Source organism: Aythya ferina (assembly GCF_964211825.1).
Source record: "Aythya ferina genome assembly, chromosome: 1".
Lineage (NCBI taxonomy): Eukaryota > Metazoa > Chordata > Aves > Anseriformes > Anatidae > Aythya > Aythya ferina.
Window position 1 is genome coordinate 119,641,176 of NC_140296.1, and position 21,369 is coordinate 119,662,544.

At 46.8% G+C, this 21,369-nt stretch overlaps 1 protein-coding gene across 1 annotated transcript; it reads right to left on the reverse strand.

The window, feature by feature from the left end:
- Nucleotides 1-1,603: 1,603 nt before the first annotated feature.
- On the reverse strand, nt 1,604-21,346 carry CCDC191 (coiled-coil domain containing 191). The gene is made up of 16 exons (XM_084506497.1): nt 21,257-21,346; nt 20,298-20,439; nt 17,872-18,003; nt 17,171-17,349; nt 16,444-16,667; nt 15,546-15,702; nt 13,236-13,426; nt 12,454-12,685; nt 10,634-11,100; nt 10,037-10,131; nt 8,442-8,524; nt 6,968-7,069; nt 5,764-5,907; nt 4,464-4,616; nt 3,945-4,099; nt 1,604-2,770 (listed from the first exon to the last, which is right to left on the reverse strand). Exons 1-16 carry the CDS (start codon nt 21,305-21,307, stop codon nt 2,638-2,640), a joined length of 2,640 nt encoding a protein of 879 aa, XP_084362623.1. The 5' UTR covers nt 21,308-21,346; the 3' UTR covers nt 1,604-2,637.
- Nucleotides 21,347-21,369: the final 23 nt, after the last annotated feature.

The following is a 21,369-nucleotide window of genomic DNA, read 5'->3' on the forward strand; positions in this document are numbered from 1 at the left end:
CCTTGCTCGGCCAGGTGAAATGACTGAGAAGTGCCCTCATCTCATGGCTACTGTGATGTGGGCATGGGGAACAAGGGAGCAACAGGCTAAGGTAAGGAGAAGCTTGGGGACAAGTTTTTTAGCTGTTCTGCAAATGCTGACGTGTGTTTTTTCCTGGTGGGATGAAAGAAACGGGCCTGTTGGCAGTTCTCACCACCACAGAAAGCAGTGATACCTCCTTGCACCCTTGGAATTTGCTGTTCCACCCCAATGGCAATGCCCCCTCTCCCCGCTCTGCTGGAGAAGGGACGCCTGGCTCGGGCTCTGCAGCCACCTCCCTCTCTGGCTAAGAAAAGCAAGGAGCTGACAGGAAGGAGTGGGTCTGAGCTGAGCGTGTGGGCTGATGACCAGCACTAAGGCACCAACATCCGCATCTAACCGAGCAGGAGGGATGCTCCAGCAAACAGCTGCAGGCCGAAGCTGTTTGCTCAGTCTGACGCGTGTCACCCTCTTGCTTGTCACCCTCCTGCTGGGAACTGTTTGCTGGAGCTTTCATTAGTGCAGCTCTAACATCGTGCTGCAGATTTTAGGGGTGTCCTCAACAGTCTGTCAACAGCATCATCGGGCACAGCCTTGCTTCTGCCAAGGAGGGGTGAGTTGTTTCCACCAGGTAGGGATTAAACAAGGAAGCCAAGGGGCTTCTTATCTCCCCTTGGATTGGGGCTGGGGTCGGTAGGAATGTAGGAATAATCCCTGAACATCATCTCTGTCCCTCAACTGGGTTAAGCTGAGGTTTCAGCTTTGTGCTAGCATGGGATCAGCCATAGCAAGGGCAAAGGGGTGTCAGAGCACAGCTCCTCCTGGATCTTCTGGCTTCTTGCTGCTGGAACCATCCAGCAGAAGAGTGACTTAATAGGAAAAGCTTTGTCAAAGGTACTAAGAATAGCAGAAAACCCTAGAAGATGAGAGCATTACAAAGTCCCATTCTTAAAGGCAAAATGCTGACTGTATGGTAAGTCCTGAGGGGTGAACTGTGCTCCACAGAGGCAGCATTATTTCTGTGGATGCTGAGTGGGCACACAGTGCCCAACTGTGGCGGTGTTGTTGGGGGAAGAATCTGCAGCTCATTATACTGGTGCACCCCGACTCGCTGAGTAGCCAGAGATTCAGCCCGTGTTCAGCCTGTTGCTAGCCTCTCTGGCGCATACCTCTGCGAAATCTGCCCCTCTTCTGCGCTGCCTGTTCCTCCTTGCAAGACAAGTTACTCAGCCCTTCCTCAGCTTGTCGCTTCCTCTCGCAATCTGCTCCTGCCGCAGCCAGATGGTCTGTGCTCGCCCACACGCCACGCAGCACCTTCAGCTCCCCGCGCTTGGATGAGGCGCTCGGCTGACCCGCTGCTGGTCAGGGCTGTAAAGCAGCCCTGGGGAGAGGGTAAACGTTCAGGTGCTGTGGTGGGAGGCAAGCTGGGTGTGACACGGTGTTCAGAAGGACCCTCGGGGTCTGCTGGACGGCCTGGCCTGTGTGGGAGGGGAGGCCCTCTGGCCAGATCCCTGCGAGCTCTCTGTATGGGACTTCAGCCCGGTGCCTCAGCTTCTGACGCCTTCATGCTGAAAACTCACTCGTGTTCGTTTCAGATTTTAGTTTATTGGAAACTTCCAAGGCATATACAGGATTTAAAAATGATCCCGTACAATGGATAACAGTAAACTGTCATCTTCCTCGCATTGCCCAAGTACTCTCCATACTGCCAAATCATTTTTGGAGAGAACTTTGCCTATCTTGTGAGGGGGAAGCGACTCCAGATTCCTCCCTTATGCTATTGCTGAGAGAAGACACACTGTACCTTCCCTGCATTACTATATCTGCACTGTGCTGCAGGTTAAGGCTCAAGAATCATGAGAAACCTTTTTCTGTTTGAGCTTATGTAAAAGCACTTTAAATACATACATATATATATATATATATTTTTTTTTTTGGTGTTATTTGTGGTGTTGGATCAAGTAGAAGGGCTTAGACAGACTTGCACAATCCATCTTTAAGTACTACAGTTGACCAGCATGGGAAATGTTTAAATGATGGATGTGAAGCCAGAGGGTTGTGAATTTGGAATAACCACGTGTACCCAAAATCAAAGCACTCTGCTTGTGAACTGGCCAGCACAGTAAACTAGCCTGCGCCATGTAAAAGTGTCCAGGTTTTAGATTCTAGGTTTTAGATGGCCTGTATGTGATGTTGTAACCTGGACTGTTAGTAAATACGATTTGCATAAATGGCTCTTCCCTCACCTTCTTTGATCTGTGCTTCCCTGGCACAGGTAGCCAGAAGCTGTCATCTGGGTGGCCAAGTTCACAGCAGGGGTTAGCAGGGATCAGCTGACAGTGAAGTCTGTTTGCTCTACGATCAAGCTGTCGCCCTACAGAGTCCTGGCACCAGAGAAGCACCAGGTTTCTGCTTAATAGGTACGCTTTAGTTCCGTGCCTCCTGTGATGGAGGAATGTTTGTGTCAGTGCCGCAGCACTGCATGAAAAAAAGGTCCCAGACACCTCAGTGGAGATCTCACACCAGGAGGACCTTGTGGGCAAGAGCCCCTTCAAGTCAAAGTGAAATCATCAAAGTAGGTTCCATATGCGCTTGGGTTGGTCTGGCTGGTTTCTTCTGTTATATTTGGAAGTCGGGGAGAATTTCAGCTACTCTCCTTCGTAGCTGGTTCCTCCTTTCCTCCCTCTCCCTTTCCTTTCTCATCAGTAACGGGTACTGCCTCCAAGCTTTGAATGCATTCAGCATGAGTCTCCTAAACGAAAAGAGGGAAGCACAGAACGAAGTGATGACACAAAGATGTATGCATAACATGCCAGGTAATCAAAGCATAACTTCTATTTCAGAGGGAATTCCCCTAAAATGCTTCATTCTTAAAGAATAAGCAGTCTCTAAAATTTCTTCAGGAGAAGCACAAATGGAAAATGCAGACTTGCTCGGCTCAGATCAACTACTCAGGGAGGCGGGCAGCTGGGCCCTATTTCTTACCTGACTTTTAGCACCCCACCAAAGGTGCCTTGCCCCGGGTTCCCATATAGCAACAGGGAGCAACAGTCTTCCTGGGCTGAATTCTCCCTGCCTCCTCCACTTTGCTGGTTTGCTGGATTAAACCAGGCCCTGTTTTGACCTTGTGGACTAAACAAGCTAGAACAGGTTCATTACAGCCCACATGAGGTGAAGTTCATTTAATTCTTCCTTCGAGGTGCTGCACGTCCTGTTTGGGTTATAGCACAGGCACAGCCTACTCATGACTGCGTGCAGCTGACGTGCTTTCGTGGTCAGGTAGGTGAACAGGTTTGTTTTCTGCTGAACCTTGATAATAGCTCTTCCTGTTAAAATGCACAGCTAATGCAGTCATGGGACAAGGAACCGAGTGCATCCAGCTCCGGCTGTGATCAATAGAACTGTCTGCTCTAGTTCTGCCTGCCAAACCAGGCTGATGATGGCAGAAAACACAAAATTCCCTAAGTAGGGTTTCTAAGTTTATCAACTTTGGCTTTGTAAACCAAATCATCCACAGCAGACAAAACAATACGGTGTAATTCCTGCACAATTCCTGCTTGTTATAATTGCACTTAAAGGTTTTCCTAAGGCAGCTTTTAGCAGAAGCTACATAGCCAGATCTGCTAATCAGCTTAGAAAGTTTCAGCCACTTAGCAGCTTTCACTGTATTCTCTTTTAGCAGATTTAAAAGTCCTATGAAGGATATGACTAAACTTCCTCTTCCAGGCTGTTTGGAAATTTCTACCATAACCTATGCTGATGTTGTCTATGCACGTGACAGAAACAAAATACCAGCAGCATATAACCCATTTCACATGTTCCTGGGGAGCAGATCATTGCTCTGTCAAGAGCAGAGTCTGTAAAGTATTGTATGGGGTAGAATTAGACCCAAGTAAAAAGAACTGCTGGCAAGGGAATGCACTCACTTGTTGCTATGTTCAGTAGCAATCGCCAGTTTCTCCCTTAAGGTGTCTTTTTCCTCCATGACCAGATCAAACCATGCCCAGAAGAACTTTCTCTTGAGGCAGGCTGAATGGAGGGTATTCGCTCTCTCTTCTAGACTGGCCATATAATCCTTGTACTGGGGAAGGAAGACAACGAGGTGAGAATGGCTTCTTTCTCCCACCCCCAGCCTAATAAACACATACAGAGCAGTGCTGAGACGGTGTCTGTGGGGGACAACAGGGACAATAGTGGAGGAAAATCAGCAGGGAGCAAGGGAAAAGGAAGAAGGTGGGCGTGGGGAACAGCATGTAGGAGAGTGTCCTGAGTTGCAGAGGGTGGTGGAAGGCCTCTGAGAAGGGAATGGGGTGGTGCTGGAATAAGGACAGAGCAAGCCAGCAAAATTTGGGCTGTACATGTATGTGTGTAGAGTGGTGGTGAAGGGAAAGCATGGCAGAGGCTGGTTCCCCTGCTATCATATTTCCACTGGGGTGCAGGCAAACCTTTAGCCAGTTCCTGAAGCTTTGTCTGAGCAACATGTGGGAATGGAAGTCCTCAGCCCGAGACACCTTCTCTGAAAGGCTGCTCTGGGTGTGCTGGAGCCAAGTCATCAGGCATTTCCTCTGCAGGCCCAGGCAGTGGTGCCTCTCGGCCACCTGAGCAGAGCGGAGAGAAGGCAGCTCGTTATCTGGACTAGCAACTACATAAGCCTCAGCTACTGAACGCTGGCTATGCTAGAAAATTACCTCAGCTTCTGGGAGCCCCTAAATTGCAGGTGTCTGACAGCTGGAATACCTTACAGCGTTAGGTTACCACAAAGAGGGAACTCCTAGAGACCATCCCTTTGAATTAGACGTGCGGTTTGACCTGTTGTGAATGGAGCAGAGGCACGGCCTAATGGTTCAGTCCAACCCGCTCCCTAGGGCTGAACAGCAGGACGGCCTTACAGAGCAGCTGCTCTCCCCCTAGTTCATCCCAGCCGGGTGCCTGCGTGCATTCGGTTGAGCTCTTCAGTAGCTGCAGCTCCAGTGACTTAAATGGAAGCTTGCCAGCTTAGCCTTGGGCTTTGGCTACATTTTCGGGATACAGTTGAGTGCCATTAGTCTCCTTCTGATAAGGCATGCCAACTCATTCACGTACAGAAATGTTTCATTAGCAATATTTGTGTGTCACGGTCTCAGAAGCTACTAGCTACTCTACACTGAAGGCGTGGCCAGGCCTGAACAGATCCCTGGATTGTCACCTGTGGCACTTTACCTCTAGCAGTGGCCAACTGTGCTCCAGCTCTGACTCCAGGCAGAGGGAAAGCCCGAGTGATGGCCTGGGGTTAACAACTAACTACAACGCCTTAGAATTATCTGATTAGCTTCGCTGTGATGCAAAAGAACTGGCAGGCTCACATCATAAAATTTCGGTTTATTTTTTTGGCTGTTTCGTACTAAACTAACTCCCACTGTGTTACTGGCATCAAGTCAAGTGGCGGTTAATACTGCAGACGAGTGTAGGCTAACAAAAGATGACTTCTCATTAGATTGAAATTCATTCCTTTCTCTGTCCTCTTGGTTCCTGCTTAATCAGCTGTAAATGAGGAGGCCACCCTTGTGGGTTTTTGATGACCTTTCATGATTATTGTCAGATGAGCTGATTTAAAGCACTAATGTAGGGCAGGGTGTGCAAGGAGAATTTTTGCTTTGCCATTTCTACCCAGCTTAAGAGCCCATTAGGGTTTGTGCTACCTTCTGCATCCATTCTTTTTCCCTTCCTCCCATGGTGGCAGTCCTTTCCTTTATCCTCAGCACTTACCACCAAGTTTTCCTTGGCTTGCTCTCTCAGCCTCTTCCATGGCACCATTCCCAATTTTCTCAGCAGGACGCTTTCATAGTGATCTCTGGCCTTTTTCTGGAGCTCCTGTTCTCTTTCCAGCCTCCTCTGCTTCTCCAGCTCTTTCTGCAATACAACGAGCAGTACTTTTAATTCAGCCTGCATGAAACGAACATTAAGCTTGTCATATTGGAGTTGAAGGTCCTGATCTCGAGGGAAATGGGGATCTGCATCATCATTAGCAGTGCAGATCAGGCATGACCCAGTGTATTAGAACCTGTTTTCGTAGGCCCTGTGTGAATGTATGGCCTTCCCTCAGTACCACAGTTTGGTGTTATTATCACACCGTCCCTGTCATCTGTGGCTACCAGCAGAGCTGATGTGGCAACAACTTTCTTCTGACAGGCCTTCATCCACGTGAGGAAGGGTGCCTTGGTGAGCTCAAGTAGGGTAACTTTCTACGTCTATAAAATTAGATTGAAAACCTGTACAGAAATGATTCTGAGTTTATGCATGGAACCTAGCTTAAATAGCAGGGAAGGTATGTGGGTATTATATAACTGTTCAATATTATTTTTGACTGAGACTCAGAGATGAAGGTCAAACATCCTAAAACACTCAGTGCAAGTAGAACAGCACTTGTAGGTCAAATTCCAGTAGGATTTCAAGTGTGGTGCTATTTGGGTTATTAGTGTAGCTCATTTGCAAGTAACAAGAACGACGTGGGGCTATTCCTAGGCTGCTGGATACTGTTAGCTCCAAGGAGAGGCTGCTGCTAATTCTTCAGCTGGAAGGTTGCCCTGCATAGATCTCTCAGGCCTGTTTACTGCAAAGTTGTGTGTTTGTGACTGGTATCACTGTGTATGCTGGAAGAGGATACTGTACTCTAGCTCGACTCTACTCTACTGTAGCTTGGCAGTGGATGTCCACCAGCTGGGGCCTCTAGTCCTGCTGCTGAGACGGGGACAGTACACGCTTCACAGCACGTTCAGGCCACAGCCCTTTTACTACTGTCCCTAAAAAAGGGGGAGGTGGTGAGCTGATACAGCTGGTGCTGTGCAGTGGAACTCTGCTCTGCTAATAAGGACCTTCAGTTCACAGCCCTGGATGCTGACTCTGTCGGTAGGTAACGGCTCCTCTTCCCTATCCCTGTTAGGTGAGGGAGACAGCTGGGGTGTTTGGGCACCTGCTTCTGTAGCCTCCTCTCCTCCCGTCTTTTCTCCTGCTGAGTTTCCTTTTCCTCAGCCTCCCTCTTCTGACGTGCTTCTTCTTCAGCCTTCATCTGGGCCTTGAAATGGAGAAAATGGAGGAAGATAAAATTTAGTCCAGTGTATGTGGCCTTTTTGGAGAACACAGGCCTCTAAATGTTCCCAGACAAGCAGAATTCTAGTATTGACCAGAACCTGAAACCTCAGAAGGAAGCAGACTGTCACATACTAGACATGATCTGCACTGAACAATGAACTGTGGAAGAGAAGGGGAGGAGGGCGTGTGCTTTCTTCTACTTATATATGGCCATCTTTCTTTGCCCTAAGTTACAGTACTTACCTGCTCTTCTACTAAAACACTTAAAAGCGTACCCCAGGTTATTTATTGATAACATGATTGCTTAAATAAGTACTCAACCACTGGGCTCTGCTCTGAAGTTTTACATCTGCATGTTAAAGAGCATTACAGGTGCTCACATATGTTTTTCCCCAACTACTGAAGACCAAAGAAGCTGTTTTACTTCAGCACTGGATATACGTGGATATACGTGTAAATACAAAATCCTTCTCTGAACGTTCCCCTATTCCCCTTGCAAACCTCAACCTGCTTTCATTCCACAAAGTTCTAGTTCTTGGTGTATGCATCAAAGGCCAAAAACCCACATGACAATGCATGATTATAATGACTGTGCTTCTTCCAGTCTCTATAATCATGGCAGCAGTAGCTGAGGAAACCTAACCTAACGCTTGTCTGCTCACCCTATGGTTGAAGTGTTCTCTAAGGTTTGTTTAAGCTTCCTAGTATGCATGCACATCCTTCTTCCTTGGAGGAGAAACACTGATTATTTTAGGACCCCAGTTCTGAGCTTTCTAATCCTAATGCAAATTAGTATTGATATTCTCGGTAACAGATTAACGCCGTAAGTTAAGAAGGCTCCTGCTTGATGCATATCACAGAATGTCTATATGAACTATGCAAATATTGTCAATATCTTCCCTTTTCAGAAGAGATTTGCTACAAACCGAGGTGCAGCATGTTTACTAGGTCAGGCTGCACATCCTCAAGCTGCACGTGACCTGACCAGACGGGAGAGGGAAAACCCAACATTTGCTAGGTCCAGTCAGGTGGATTTCAATTCCACTCTTCCCATCCTTGGCAATGACAGTCACAGCCATGAGGTAGGCGTGAAAGAGGTGGTGGAGGGGTGGTAAGGGAAGCTGCTTCTAGAGTTGTAGCAGCAAGCATCAACAAGAAATGTCTGTCTGTGATATGGCAGGGCCAGTGGGGTCATTTTTTGATGTATGCTGGGCATCTGCTTTCTCACAAGCCACAAAACTCCTCATTTGGCTAAAGAGCCTCTTCCCAGTTCACAACTTCATGGTGTTAAAATAGCATTTCTTATGACTGGAATAGCATGAGAGAGTCTTTGTTTCATTTTCCGCTGTCCTTACCAGCTTCTCCTCTTCTCTTTGTTGTTTGGCTTCTTCTAATTTCCTCCTCCGTTCTGCCCGCTGAATCGCTCTCTCCTCCATTGCTACAGAAGTGGAAACAACAGAAGGACATAAGGCTTAGTGCAAATGAGCTATAGGATAACGGCACAAGCTTGGTGAACGGGAAAGGTGACCCCTTCTCTCTGCTGCCAGGTCCCCTCTGCTGCCTCTTATGGCTGGCAGTTTCACAAACGAGGAACCCACAAACTCAATTTTAAGACTCAGGACTGCCCCGGTTAGATTCACTCTACCCTCCTTGGTTGACAGTCGCAGCCTGGATTATAAAAGGAGCTGTGTCCAGAAGTTTTATCTCTTTATCCCCTTGATTGAGTGCTGAGGCTCAGGGCACCTGTTTTAGCAACCCTCACAATGAGGTCTCCAGGAAGCCCCAACTGTTTATTTAAAGAGCGACTTCAGGATGAAAGACATCCCTGCCACGGTGACACACAGGAACTTGGTCCCTTTAGCGAGAAACTACTACTTAATGCTGCTTTGGGGAGCCGAGTTGCAATGCTGCAGTCTTGCTGGCTGTCTCTGAAGGTGTTGGTCTGACCTCACAGAACACACAGCAGACCTGAGAAGCTGTGCGTGCTTCTCTTGAAGTCACAAACAAAGCACAGGCTGGAGCCATCCATAAATGGAGGGGCATTTAATTGCTTTGACCACAATAGGTTTCCTCAAGTTCTTTTTCCCCTTTCAGCTGTGCCAGGATTCTCTGCCAAGGGAAAATCATCTTGAGATGACTTTGCACTGAACTACTTAGGGATCTTCAAGGAAAAGCACTTGAGTGCTCTGAAAATACTCTTACTGTTCCCAAGCTGTACAGAGCTCAGGCAATCAGTGAGTGATGGCTTGTACTAGGTAGCGTGGGAGCTGAACACAGTCAGTTAATGAAAGGGATCTATTAATGCACAGCAATCAGGGCCAACAAGCTCTGGTGATCCCAAGACTCATAAAACATCACCACGATCACCTCCCAGTCTTTTCTGCAGGCTGTGATTCCCCCTAGGTTGATACAGAAGACTATAACCTAGGGATATAGCAGAACCTGATCCTAATTTACCCTGTGACAAGGCTGCTTTCCATGTTTAATGTGCATTTGCTGTTCTAGCATGGCTAGAGAAGGGGAGCTACCTCACAGATGGGAAGGATCTGGAGCTCCTTCCCCAGCCTACCTGCTGTTGTCTCACAAAATCTTGGGTAGGCTTTTCATTATCTTGGAAATCTCAATACCTCTGTCAAAGGTAGGTGAAAATGAGCAGTCAGTGTAAGTGTTGATTGGATGGGCAATGACGGGAGTAAAACTGACAGCAAAACGAGCTGTAGAGCTTCTTGTCACACCAGAAACAGTCACAAGTGTTAGGAGTAATGGCTACCACAGCGTCCTGAGCACCGACTTGGGGTGCTTGCGGTGGCCAAGGTTGTACAGATGCCTGATGTGGCCATGAAAACAACTCATTCTCTCATAGCACTGGTCCGAGGCAAAGAAAGAGAAGTTTCCAGATGAGCTGTTGAGGAAAGTGGTCTGGCACAGTCTTTGCTACCAAGAACAATACCTTTCAGTATGGGATGAGCTGAGGTCAGCTGGGTAGAGGGCCTCCTGCCTTGCGTCGCTGCCCTGGTGTTCTGGGACCTGTGAGAAAGAGGCAGGCTGTGAAAAGGAAGAGTGAAGACATCAATCAATGAGCTTGGTCAAACCATGTCTCACACCTACTACCTGAGACTGTGAAACAGGCCTTGTAGTTTCTACCCTTCATTGTGCTACATTTTCATTGTTCTGCCCAAAACGGGATTAACAATGCATCCTTACAAAGAAGATGAGTACCCTGAGCTGCTGCATGTTGTAAAATACAGAGTATGACAGTTTCTCTCTTTTTTTTCCTAACTAAATCCCTGCTGCTATTATGGGTAACACTCCAGTGCTGTTGTTTCTAAGTGGGCTCTGTGTGGATCACGCGGTGTCAAGTCAACGCAAAACACAAAGGATGAGAACTGTGGCGAGACCAACGCTACCTTTGAGGCTAGGCCACAGGTAAGAGGCACAGCAGATAGCACTAGTATGACTGAAAGGGTTCCTGGCAAATTCTGGCTCAACTTGGGTAGAAATGAGAGATGATGACTACCTGATCCTGCTCTACCAAGGGGGCTTATACCTCAAAGGGGTGGCATTGCACTTGGATGGTTTTCTGCTCTCCGTTTTTAACTCCCTGGTTTGTGAGGTAGAGTTGTTAAGTGCCTGGGTTACTGCCATGGCTTGTGCTGCCTCTTCTTTTGCTCTGCTCAGCCTCTGATTTTCCTGCAGTTCAAGGATCAGCTCTTGCTGTTTCTGAAGCTGCTGCCTCTGCTCCTCGATCAGACGTTGCTGGAAGGCGTAGCGGTGCTCAAAACAGCTACCATAAGCAGGGGTTGTCCTGGGCCTGGGTGCCTGAAACTGCTGGGGGAGTGTGGCTATTTGATTCTTGTACGTAGCCTGGTCCTGGGCATTCAGGGCTGCATGTTTTAGGGTGATCTGCCAGGCAAATTTGGGTTTTCTGTTGGAATGAGATGTGTGAGCAGCATCCCAACGAGAGCGGTCCCTGGTCTGGTCAGGTTCTTCCTGTATGAGGCGTGTTTCAGTTGGCTGGGAAAGAAAAAAAAAGAAAAAGGAAGATCTGCCATTAATTGAAATCAAGCTCTCTTTTGCCCTTTCCACGTTAATAAGTGTTTCTTGAATGAAAAATCTAGTGAGGGGCCTGAAAAGTAGGGCAATCTCAGCTCCACAATCTTCATCCAGTTCCCAGCCAAGGCGGAGGGACCCAGTCATGCGCATAATTGGCAGGGTGTTGGGAAAAAACTGTTACGAAGCTGTGTGCCATTTCCCTGGGAGGAGAAAATCCTGATCAGGCAAGAGCTCTGGCAGGCATGTTATCCCAACCATTCTGTCAGGGAGCACAGGACAGTTCATTTCTCAGGGGTTAGCTCATCTCTCAAGGATTACCATGCTCCCTTTTGGACTCTGTTGTCCCTATGCAATGCTCAGACTGAGAATAAAAGAAAAGCAGTTGTTGAAAATGAAATACAAGTGGTCTACAAGGCTGATCTACTGGACAGCCTCTTTTCAGATGGTAGAACAGTCTACAAAGGGCTGCTTTCTTGCCTCTTCTCCAGCTTAGGTCGAGTATTACCATGAAACTGGTGCACAGTGGGCAGTCAGGCTGTGCCTTCTCAGACACCTCTTTTTTTTTTTTTCTCAGAAGAGGTATCAGATGCCAGCTCTGCTTTCTGATTCCCAGGTCAAACTCCAAATTCAGTCCCATCCTTCCAGCACGAGTTTTTCCCCCACAGCTGAAGGCAAGTACAAGCCGTCTAGGATGATTTAAGCACAACAGGAAATCAACTTTCACTGACGCTTAAGAAAATGCAAAGCTCAAACTGGAATATGCATGTCAGGATGTATGAGCTCTCATACTGGGTGCTGTTCTACAGGTTTTATAGACGGAAAAGAAAGGCAGGCTCTGACAAGAGACAATTTCAAGAAGCATCCTGATTCTCCTACCTCCTTGTGATGTGCATTATCCCAAGCTATCCCCTGACAGCTTTCCCCCCCAACTTCTGAAGAGCCAGAGAGCTGCACTGCCATGACAAAATCTCGTCACGCAGTTGAACATTATTCTTTTTCAGTCTAAGCAGGCATCAAAGATGTAACTAATCTCTCAGCAGAAGTGATCTGGGGGTGGGATGCTCATTGCGACTCAAGAGTACATGAAGGGTTGTTCTCTGGCAGCGTAAGAGATCATTTTATTTTTAAAACTCATCCACTGTCCTTCACGGTTACCTCTGCTCTTTAACAGCTTCCCTCCTGAACAGTAGGCAGATATTTGGGGGTCACCCTAGGCAAAAAAAAACCTTCTTCTGCTTTTTATTTTGGATGGCATGAAAGCACTTCGTGAGATTACTGGGATGCCGATGGACAAAGCTGCATGGAAGGCTTTACCTTGTCGTGCTGCAAAACTTGATGCTGGTTTACTTCTGCCTCCTGTGGCCCGTCCAAGCCACCCTTCCCCAGTGACACCGCCTCCAGCAGCTGTGCCATCTTCCTCTTTGTCTCCTCCCTCTTGAGCTGCAGCTCTCGCTTCTCTGTCTCTGCTTGGCTCCAGCGCTGCCATGCTAGAAAGCAGCAGCGCAGGAGCCGCCGCCGATTATGCTCTGCAGACAGCTGGGTTTTCCTGAAGAAGAAAGCACTTTCGTTACGATAGGAGTGAGGCTTCTGTCCAAGCCTGCCTGAAACAACTCCATCAAGCACAGCAATCCAGGCCATAGCGTGAGGCCCCATAACTTCCCAGGTCTTTTTGTTGTTCAGCTCTGGAGGCCCTCCAAAGCTGTAGTGTTTCGCCAAGGAGGATGGGGAAGGCAGAGACGGGGGATTTATCCAACAGGTTTAATGAAAGGGACTGGTCAAAACGGCTGTAATACTACTGAAGCAGGAGATACCCTCCTATTATCTGGGGCCCAGAGCAAGCCAAAATGAGATTCCTAGAGAAAATACCTAGAGAGAGAGTTGCAGGCTTGTTGGGAAGTGCTAAAGCTCTAGTTTCTCTTTCCTCCTTTTCATCTGTGCCAAAAGGCCTCCATCAAACTGTAGGTGATGTAACAATTTTCTCAAAAAGCTTCTGTTTTCCTCCTGCTGGCTAACTAGCAAGCCCCTTTTTTACAACCCTCTGATCACACGCAGAGTACTGCTGCGGTAGGAGGAATTTCACAGTGCAGGGTCACTACCTGTTTTGGTCTTGGAGATGGTCTTCCAATTGCTGCGTCTCCTGCTGTACTTTCTGGGTCCAAGTATAGTTTCTCCAGGCTCGCAGGGCCTTCAGCTGGCATTTCCAGTCAGCAAGGGCTCCGGCTTTCCCCATTTGAATTCTGTGTTCCAGAACGAGTTTGAACCAAGCAGAGAAATGTCGCTGCAGGCACTGCATGGGAGAGTTTCAGAAAACCAATGAGTCAGGTACAGTCCAACACAAACGCCAATCCTCTCCACCATCCCCCTTATCTGACTTTTGCTTTTGAGGCTCTTTTTAGAATCCCCACTTTCTACAGATGCCTTGAAGGTAAAATAAAATAATGCAGAGCAAAGGCAGTCTTCTGCAAAAGGCAGGCTAGAAAGAGAACACCATGGGGTTCCATGCTTTTGAGTGAAACACGCTCAGTTCACCAAGTATAATAAGGAATAAAATGCGTGAGGAATACAGGAACAGTTTCTAGAGATAAGAAAGGTGTTTCAAAATCTGGGAAACGCCTAAGATTTTATAAACAAGGGCACTTCCGTGGAGAAGAGTTAACAAACAGCTCCATGGACCAGTTGCTGATTTTTTTTCAACTTAGACAAAACTCAAGACACTTCCCAGTGTGAATTTATGACGTGACCCGAGCTCACCTTCGTTCCAGTAGGAAGCCAAACTATTCCCCTATTGTGTAATTAGACTCGCTGCCTCTGGGAGTGATTTACATTGTACAGAACAGCAATTTGCTATCTAATCTACCCCATAATTCTAGCCCTGCCACTGCAGACGCTGTGCATTTTGATCCTCCAAGTGGGTCAACTCACAGGACTCAGCTGTCCCCTTTTTGTGATAATGCCTTGTAATAATTGCATTCCTCTCAGTCACTGAAATCTCCAAATGAAAACTTACAAAAAAGGACAAAATGTCAATGCATTAGCTATTTCTTTCTGCTTTAAGAAAATAATCAATGTCACCATTGCTTAGCTCGGCTAAGCTGCGGCTTTTCGCATTACGCCAGCTCTAAATTGTTCCACGGCTTCCTTTAGGCTTATCTTCACAGCTTAAACTGGGCTGGAAAGAGGTCATGGGCTGCTAAACAGTAGCCAAGCTCACATCCAGCAGCCTGGGGAGATGCAGTGAGCCAGGGGAGAATCACCATTAAAGTTGAAATTCTTCGATGGGGGAAAAAAAAAGTCTAGATGTAGAGAAGTAGGTGTTAATGACGACTGTTCTGTTAATTAAAAACATTACATGATGGATGGTACACATACTGCACACAGGAAAGTTTATTCCCTTTGCTGAAACCGCCCATATAAGATCATTCAGTACAAAAAGCTCTCTTTAACTGTAAGGATTTGATGCAACATGTTTAACCCAGAGCTGGTTGCAGCATCAGAAATGAATAGGTGGAATCTCTCTTACTTCTGTAAACTCTCAGGGTGAGAAAAAGGGAAAATCCCCACCTTTAGATACCCTAGTGGCGAGAAATGGAGAGCAGTTGATTGATGGGAAGCTCCCTTACAGTTTAACTACCAGTAAAACCAGTTACTGTTTTCACCCAACCAGCTTCTCCAGCTTAATCTCCCAATAACAGGTAGGTGGGTTCAGGACTCCAGGAAACTTGTGTTTTTATTTCCCTTCAAAGCACCACTCTTGTGCTGTTTTTCAAAACCAGGGGAGTAACAGTCAAAATCCAGGGAAAAAGAATTAGTTTCCTATTAGGAATTACTAAAGGCTACATCTTTTGTCCTGAGCTGTTGCAGTCTCATCGAATATTCCCCTATAGCTGGTGGGAGTGGATGCTCAAGGAACCTGTTGCTGTGTGTATACTGGTGTACTTCAACGTGTGGAGACAACTCAGAAGTCAGCCCAGGCCCTCAGCACTTCTCTTTCCTGTCCCTGCTCCTGTCCCAGGGTCTTCAAGGCAACCTTCAAATATCTCCCCATATACACAGTGCCACTCTCTCCCTCCCCACTTCCTTCCTCAGGGGAAAGCAAATCTTGCTCTACAGCTGCTGCCTCTGTACATCCGCCTGTTCCTTAGCTGCAGAAGCCTTTGTGTTTGCAACTGGAAGTGACATCTTCACTTTGGGTACACCTGAGACCCAGACTGGGTATGGTGTGTCCAGATTTCTCACTCCTAGTCTTACAATATACTTCTTGGCCTGATTTTCTACTTTCTTGATATCAGGAGGAGAGCTTAGAAAAAGGAAAAGAAAAGGTAACTAGGATTTTTGACTTCCATTTTGCAAATAGTACCTGAGGGCAGGTAGTTCAGAGTCTCAGATAAAAGGACGGTGATGCTTACTCTCTGTTTGTTGGTGTGAATCTTGATCAGCAGCTCCTGAGCCTTTCTCTGTTTCTCCTTTTCTTGCTCTTCTTTCTTCAGGTGCAGGGGCGGCGACACAGTAATAGATAGCTCCTGCACCGCTGCCTTCTGGCTTTCTTCTTGTCTCTTCCCCTCCCTGGAAAGTAAGCAAACATCAAGATCTAAGCAATAAGGAAATTACTGTAGTTCAGACCTCACTCCCTTTTTTTGCCAATCCTCAGAGAATGACCTCTAGAAAGCTGCTGATTACTTAAGTTAGCCTTCCTAGAGAACAGCCACATTTCAATAAATTTCAATAAATCCTCTCGCATGAGAAGATTTAGGATCTTAGGGCTGCCTAAGTAAATAAATGGCATCCCTACAAGTCACATCTCTCTGGCAATCCAAGCTCAGCAGAAGCAAAGAGCGTCTCTCTGCAGAATTCTTAGCCAACAGCGCACTTTATTCTCCCACAGGAGAGGAAATCTATTAAGTGATAGACGTTCAACATAGACTATTCCAGGCTGGCCAGCGTTTTCATTGCAATTTCATGCATTTTCTTCAGTGCACCGGTTTTCATGCTGTATTAAACACTGGTAAGGCTGGATGTGGCCACAGAGTAGATGGAGAGAACACACAGTGCTGCAAGCATGCTCCTACTTCTGTGACTGCATGTACCTACTGGTAATGGCTGAAGGAAATCCAACATCTTTAGCCTGTTGCCTAATGAAATTCTGCCACTGAAGTCAGCAACAAAGGAGTAAAAGGTCTGGGGAGAGTTTGGAGACAGGAAATATTTCCTTTGGGACCACCACTCCTCTTAACGTTTACCAAAAGGAGCTAATAAGAGAAGTTGTTCTTCCCCACGGTGCCTTCCATGCCCCTCTCTCCCTCTTACATTCTCCGTGCTTCTGCCATGGTTTGCCTCTTCTCAGCCATTTCCTTTCGCAGCTTCACCATTTCCCTCTGGATCTCCTCCTCTTCTATCTTGGCCTTCAGGGCCTTCCTTCTGTCCTCCTCCTGTATTTGGAGCTTGGCCTCAGACAGAATGGATTTCTTCAGGGCCTTTTCTTGCCTCTGCAGCTCTAACGCCTTCTGACGCCTCAGTCGATTTTCTTTCACCTGGGAAGGAAGAAATCAGCACAAGTCAGTGCAGGTGCCAAAAGCTGAAGGATTTGAGGTTTGTTGTAGATTGACAGGGTGGGAAGCATGCAACCCTCTCCGTAGCTGTCACTGACTGGATTGGTTTTGTTTTCTGACCAGCAAAAAATTCCAGTTAGGAGAGCGGGGTTAAACCAACGTTATGGGGTAGGCGCAAACTCAGAGCTGAGGGCCTGGTGGCTTTTCCTGTCAGTCTTCAGACGGGGGCAAAACTTGAAAAGATGAAAGAGTGGAAGTTCACCTCAACAGCAAAAGCTTCCCGTGCAAGCTACTGTGAATGGATAACACAAGTGGGAACAGTAACTTTTCAGCTAAACCTTGGAAGAGTATCCTAGGGTATTTGCCTGCAAATCAGGGATTACTGCAAGCTGGGAGAGAACACGGAGAAGGTATCACTGAGCATTTACCCTAATCCTATAATCCTCCATCTTACTTCTTTTAACTGTGCTGCCCTGCCTGCACACCTGCTTGTGTCTGAGCTCCATGGTTATTCGTGGATCTGCAAATTTTTGTCTTCCTTCCGTGTCTTCAAGCCGAAGGTCTGCCAGTATCCTGCAGTTCACAGCTTCGCTCTGCAAAAGATGCTGTAGGTATTCTTGGGCAGAAGAACTTTCCAACTCATGTTCCAGAAAGCTGCACAAGTCTGAAAGGAGGAACTCAGATCAGCTCAAGCTCGTCTGAAATGAGTAAACCCCTGTCTCAGATCACAAAGCCTAACGTAATTAAAGGGATCACTTTCCCAGCCTGTGAATGCATTCCTGATGAAAGCAGACACAGTGACTGCACTCCATTTATCCCCAAAGAGTCTTAATCAGTCTCCCATTGAACACACTAGAGCAGCAATGACATTTTGTCCATTTTTTTTACTGCCTTGCCTCTGAGCATCTCAAATTGCTGTATAAATTTGACAGGCCTCACGCATACCCAAAAGCAGCAGAAATAAAATTTCTTTTACAAAGGGAGGTGACAGATGTTTGTGCAGCCCTACAGCAAGCTGCTGTCAGAGCTGGGGACAAAAATCTTCGTCTGTAATCTTGTTTTCACAGAGCCCACTCCCCTGGCCTCAGAGACTTGTACCTGTCAGCCCAACAAGCCACAAGGCCTGTCTCCATTCCCCAGCACGTGCTCAGAAAGGGAGCCAAGAAGGGCTTTGTTGTGCTCTCACCATCAAACCGCTCGTACTTCGGAGTGGCTGGAGAAGGATCTTCCAGGAGGACAGAGCCAGCTTCAGCTTCTCCATCACTCATCAGCTCCAGTTGCAGTTTGGACTTCATCCAGCTACTGAGCAGCTCTCGGGCTATCACAAGGAAAGAGACTGATGATGACTTTACCAGCTTTAAAAATATATGCCTAAGTGTAAACTAGCATGACTCTGTCTCTGGGATGGTTATATCACAGGCAGGAAAGACATTCTAAAATGACTGAAAGCTGATCTGCAACATAAAATGGACTAGGGGTAATAATTCTGTTCTCGTCTTCCTGATCTATAAAAGAACAGGAAGAGAAGGTGGCAAACTTTTTCCCTCTCATATAGGTCACAAATGAATTCTTTTCCACCTAATTTTTTCCACAAGATTCTTTGGACATTTAGAGCACTCTTGATTATCAAAGCATTTATCAAGGAGATGGAATTCATAGGAAGCAATTCATAACTCAGATAGCTTTTAAATGTTTCGCCACTGCACTTGCAGACACTTAAGATATTTTCCGCACGTACAGCCGGGGTTGTCGTTATGTTCAATATAAAAAGAATCACTGTTTGGCCAAATGTTAGCTTCAAGCACACAGGTTAACCTTTGCAAGTACCACAGCTCTAGTAACTACTGGGAAGCCTACATTAAAAATCTGCCACAGGGCAAACTTCAGCAGGGACTACCTGCAGTCAGAAGACGTAACTACAGGAATTCACCCACGATGGATTTGCTACTACTCAGTGAGATAGATGCCTAATACACAACTGGGTATGAAGTCCTTTTGTGGACTTTATTTGCAAATTCTCCATGCTCTTCTGCAGCAAAATGCAAAAACTCCTTTTTCAGAGCTCCTACTCAAGAGCAGGGACAGCTAATGTGGCTGCTGCCTCAACAACCCACCTAGACTTGCTGAATGGGTAGCCAAGCTGTTCCTGAAGCAGAACACTGCAAACTGCAAGGCATCGGGAGCACTCCTACAAGAAGCTGAGGCATCCATGCAGCAAGGATGGGCAAAGAGTGGGGATCTCGTCAGCCACTGCAAGGCAAGTCAGCCCTGTGAAGGCACACAGCCCTCAGACAGGACAAACAGCTGCTCAAAGCTCTAGTTCTAACAAAAATTAAGATATTCCCAATGAGTCCTGGTATTTCTAAGGCAGTAAAGCGTTTCTAAACTTTTTTTTTTTTTTTTTTTTAAGAAAACATAAATTTGATGTTTATTGTCCTTCAAATCACTTTTGTTCTCTATAATCTCTCAGGCCAGCCTAGGAGCAAGGAAGTATATCTGATACGAAAAAGAAGAGAGAAAAACAACTTATCACTTGGGAATGGAGTTACTTTTTTGACTGTGAAATGTGAGCTCCTCATAACTGGCATAAATGAGTTCTAGCACTTCTCTTATCCATACCTTTCTTTGCAAAATGGAGTATGTGCAGATAATGCCATTAAGTACTATAATAATGGACTCCAGATAAAACACTTTCATTTGTGCTTGTAACAATCCTGAGGGACTGGCAAATACAAAAAGGGAAACACTAGCAGAAAAGGACAAACAAAAATAATAAAGAATCATGAGGAAAAAGCAAGCAACTTCTCCAGCAACTGCAAAGACAGCTCCTTTTGAGCCACTATGCTGCATAATGTATTCAGACAGTGCACGGTAAGCAGATATGTGTGCTCTGTGCTATTAGTTGAACTGCTGTTGCTTACAAGTTAAAAAGCTGACCTCTTGTTTTGAAGAGGATGCACTTGGGAGATTTGTCTTCATTTCTTTCTGTACAGCTCAGCGTTAGTTCTAAAAGAATAGTTAACTCTGTTTTTAAAATTCTATCTCCTATACTGCAGATTTCTTGCATGGATGGGAAATCAAATTATTTTTTAAAATGTATTACAGTTTTACTGTCAAATTTCAGTAAGCACTTGTGGCTGCAGACATTACAAAGGGAATATTTAGTTAGCTAATTGGCAAGGAAAGTTTTGCATGAGAATCAAAGGAAAACCACACCATTATTCATAGATGCGAAAGTTACACAGGGTCACCCCATTTTCACATCTGTCCTGCTGTCAAAAATCTGTCAGGTAATTTCATCCAGTTTCCTAATGCCCAGCAACTTGTGTTTGACCACATCTTCAAAGACAGTATTCATCCTTGTCTTGACCTGACACTTCCAGGAGACAAGGAGTTCATCATTCTCTCAGGTATGCTAATTAAGATCTCCCCTGAACTCCACCGAATTTTCTTTTATGCCTTTGTCCCTTAGATGAAAGGCTCCAATCTGTCTTACTGCGAACTGTTTCTTTTGGTCTGTGGCTTTGTAACAGCCTGTTCAGACCAGAACCACAGTGCTGGATCAAGAAGAGTTCGTTTAGGCAGCTTGTGGCAAGCAGTATTTCATCTCACCTTCCTTACAGGCCTCATCATGATCTTGCAGCTGTTCCACAGTTTCCAGCCTCGTCACAGGACCACACAACCCTTGTGGATACCTTGGCTCTTGAAAGGAAAAAGCTTCAGCGATGGCATACTCAGAGGCTTGCTCCACTCTCTTTAAAGAAAGAAAAACATTTCTAATGTTTGATGTATATTCATTTTTAAACTTCCGACATCCACGTTTCTCCTCGGGGGAGAGAGGACAAACATCAGTGGGGCTGTCACACAAGACAGTACGGCTGTTGTAAGAAATAGATTTCTTTTGAAACACATTTCTCCAACTGCTCTTGACTGACTGGAGAAATTTCACTCAGAAATGATTAAGTAATGAGCATTCATTTGGCAATTACTGCCAATCACAGTGATTGGAGAACACGCTGGGAGAATGCAAACACCCAGCCTGCAGGGGCTGAATGGAGACTCGCTGAGTTAGTCCCCTGTGACCACCAACTAGGAAAGTTTTATCAGTGTTTTGTCACAACCAGGCTGGCCAGCGTGTCCAAAGGATTTTCTGCCCCATATTCATTTCTCTGAGAAGCAGACAGCCGTGACTTGTCAATGTGGTCTCACACCTAACACCCACACCCCAGCCAGGGCGTACAACTGTGGGGCATCTTCCCTCGGTGGTAGGGCAACCAGAGCGAGCTGCAACTGCAGAAACATGAGTGGGGCGATGAGGAGGTGGACAGGGACTCCCACCTGCAGCAGGGCGCAGGTTTGGGGTGGGAGCACTGAGGTACTAAAGGCAACCCAGCAGCGAGCCCCGTGCTGCACCCACAGCTCAGGGGCACCCCGCTCCGGAGCCAGCTGCGAGGGGCTCGCTGCACCTTCACCCAGCGCCCTCAGCGCCAAGCCCCGGCTGGAAGAAAAGCAGAGAATTACAGTCACAAGGCACAAAAATAAACCAAATCAGCCTTTCGCCGCGCACAGACCTGCGGGCGGGCCGGGGCGCTGAGGCGCCGCCAGCTCCACAGCCCCGACATGGCCGCCCGCCGCCCGGCGTGCACCGCGAGGGGGGAGAGGAGGGCGAGCGGCGGCGGCCGCC

Coding starts and splice junctions, on each gene's coding strand:
- CCDC191 (XM_084506497.1), bottom strand. CDS start 21,307: ATGTCGGGGCTGTGGAGCTGGCGGCGCCTCAGCGCCCCGGCCCGCCCG. Junction 5,908..6,967: donor AGAGGAGGCTACAGAAGCAG/GTGCCCAAACAC, acceptor GTTGTATTGCAG/AAAGAGCTGGAGAAGCAGAG. Junction 4,100..4,463: donor GCTTCAGGAACTGGCTAAAG/GTTTGCCTGCAC, acceptor TTCCTTCCCCAG/TACAAGGATTATATGGCCAG.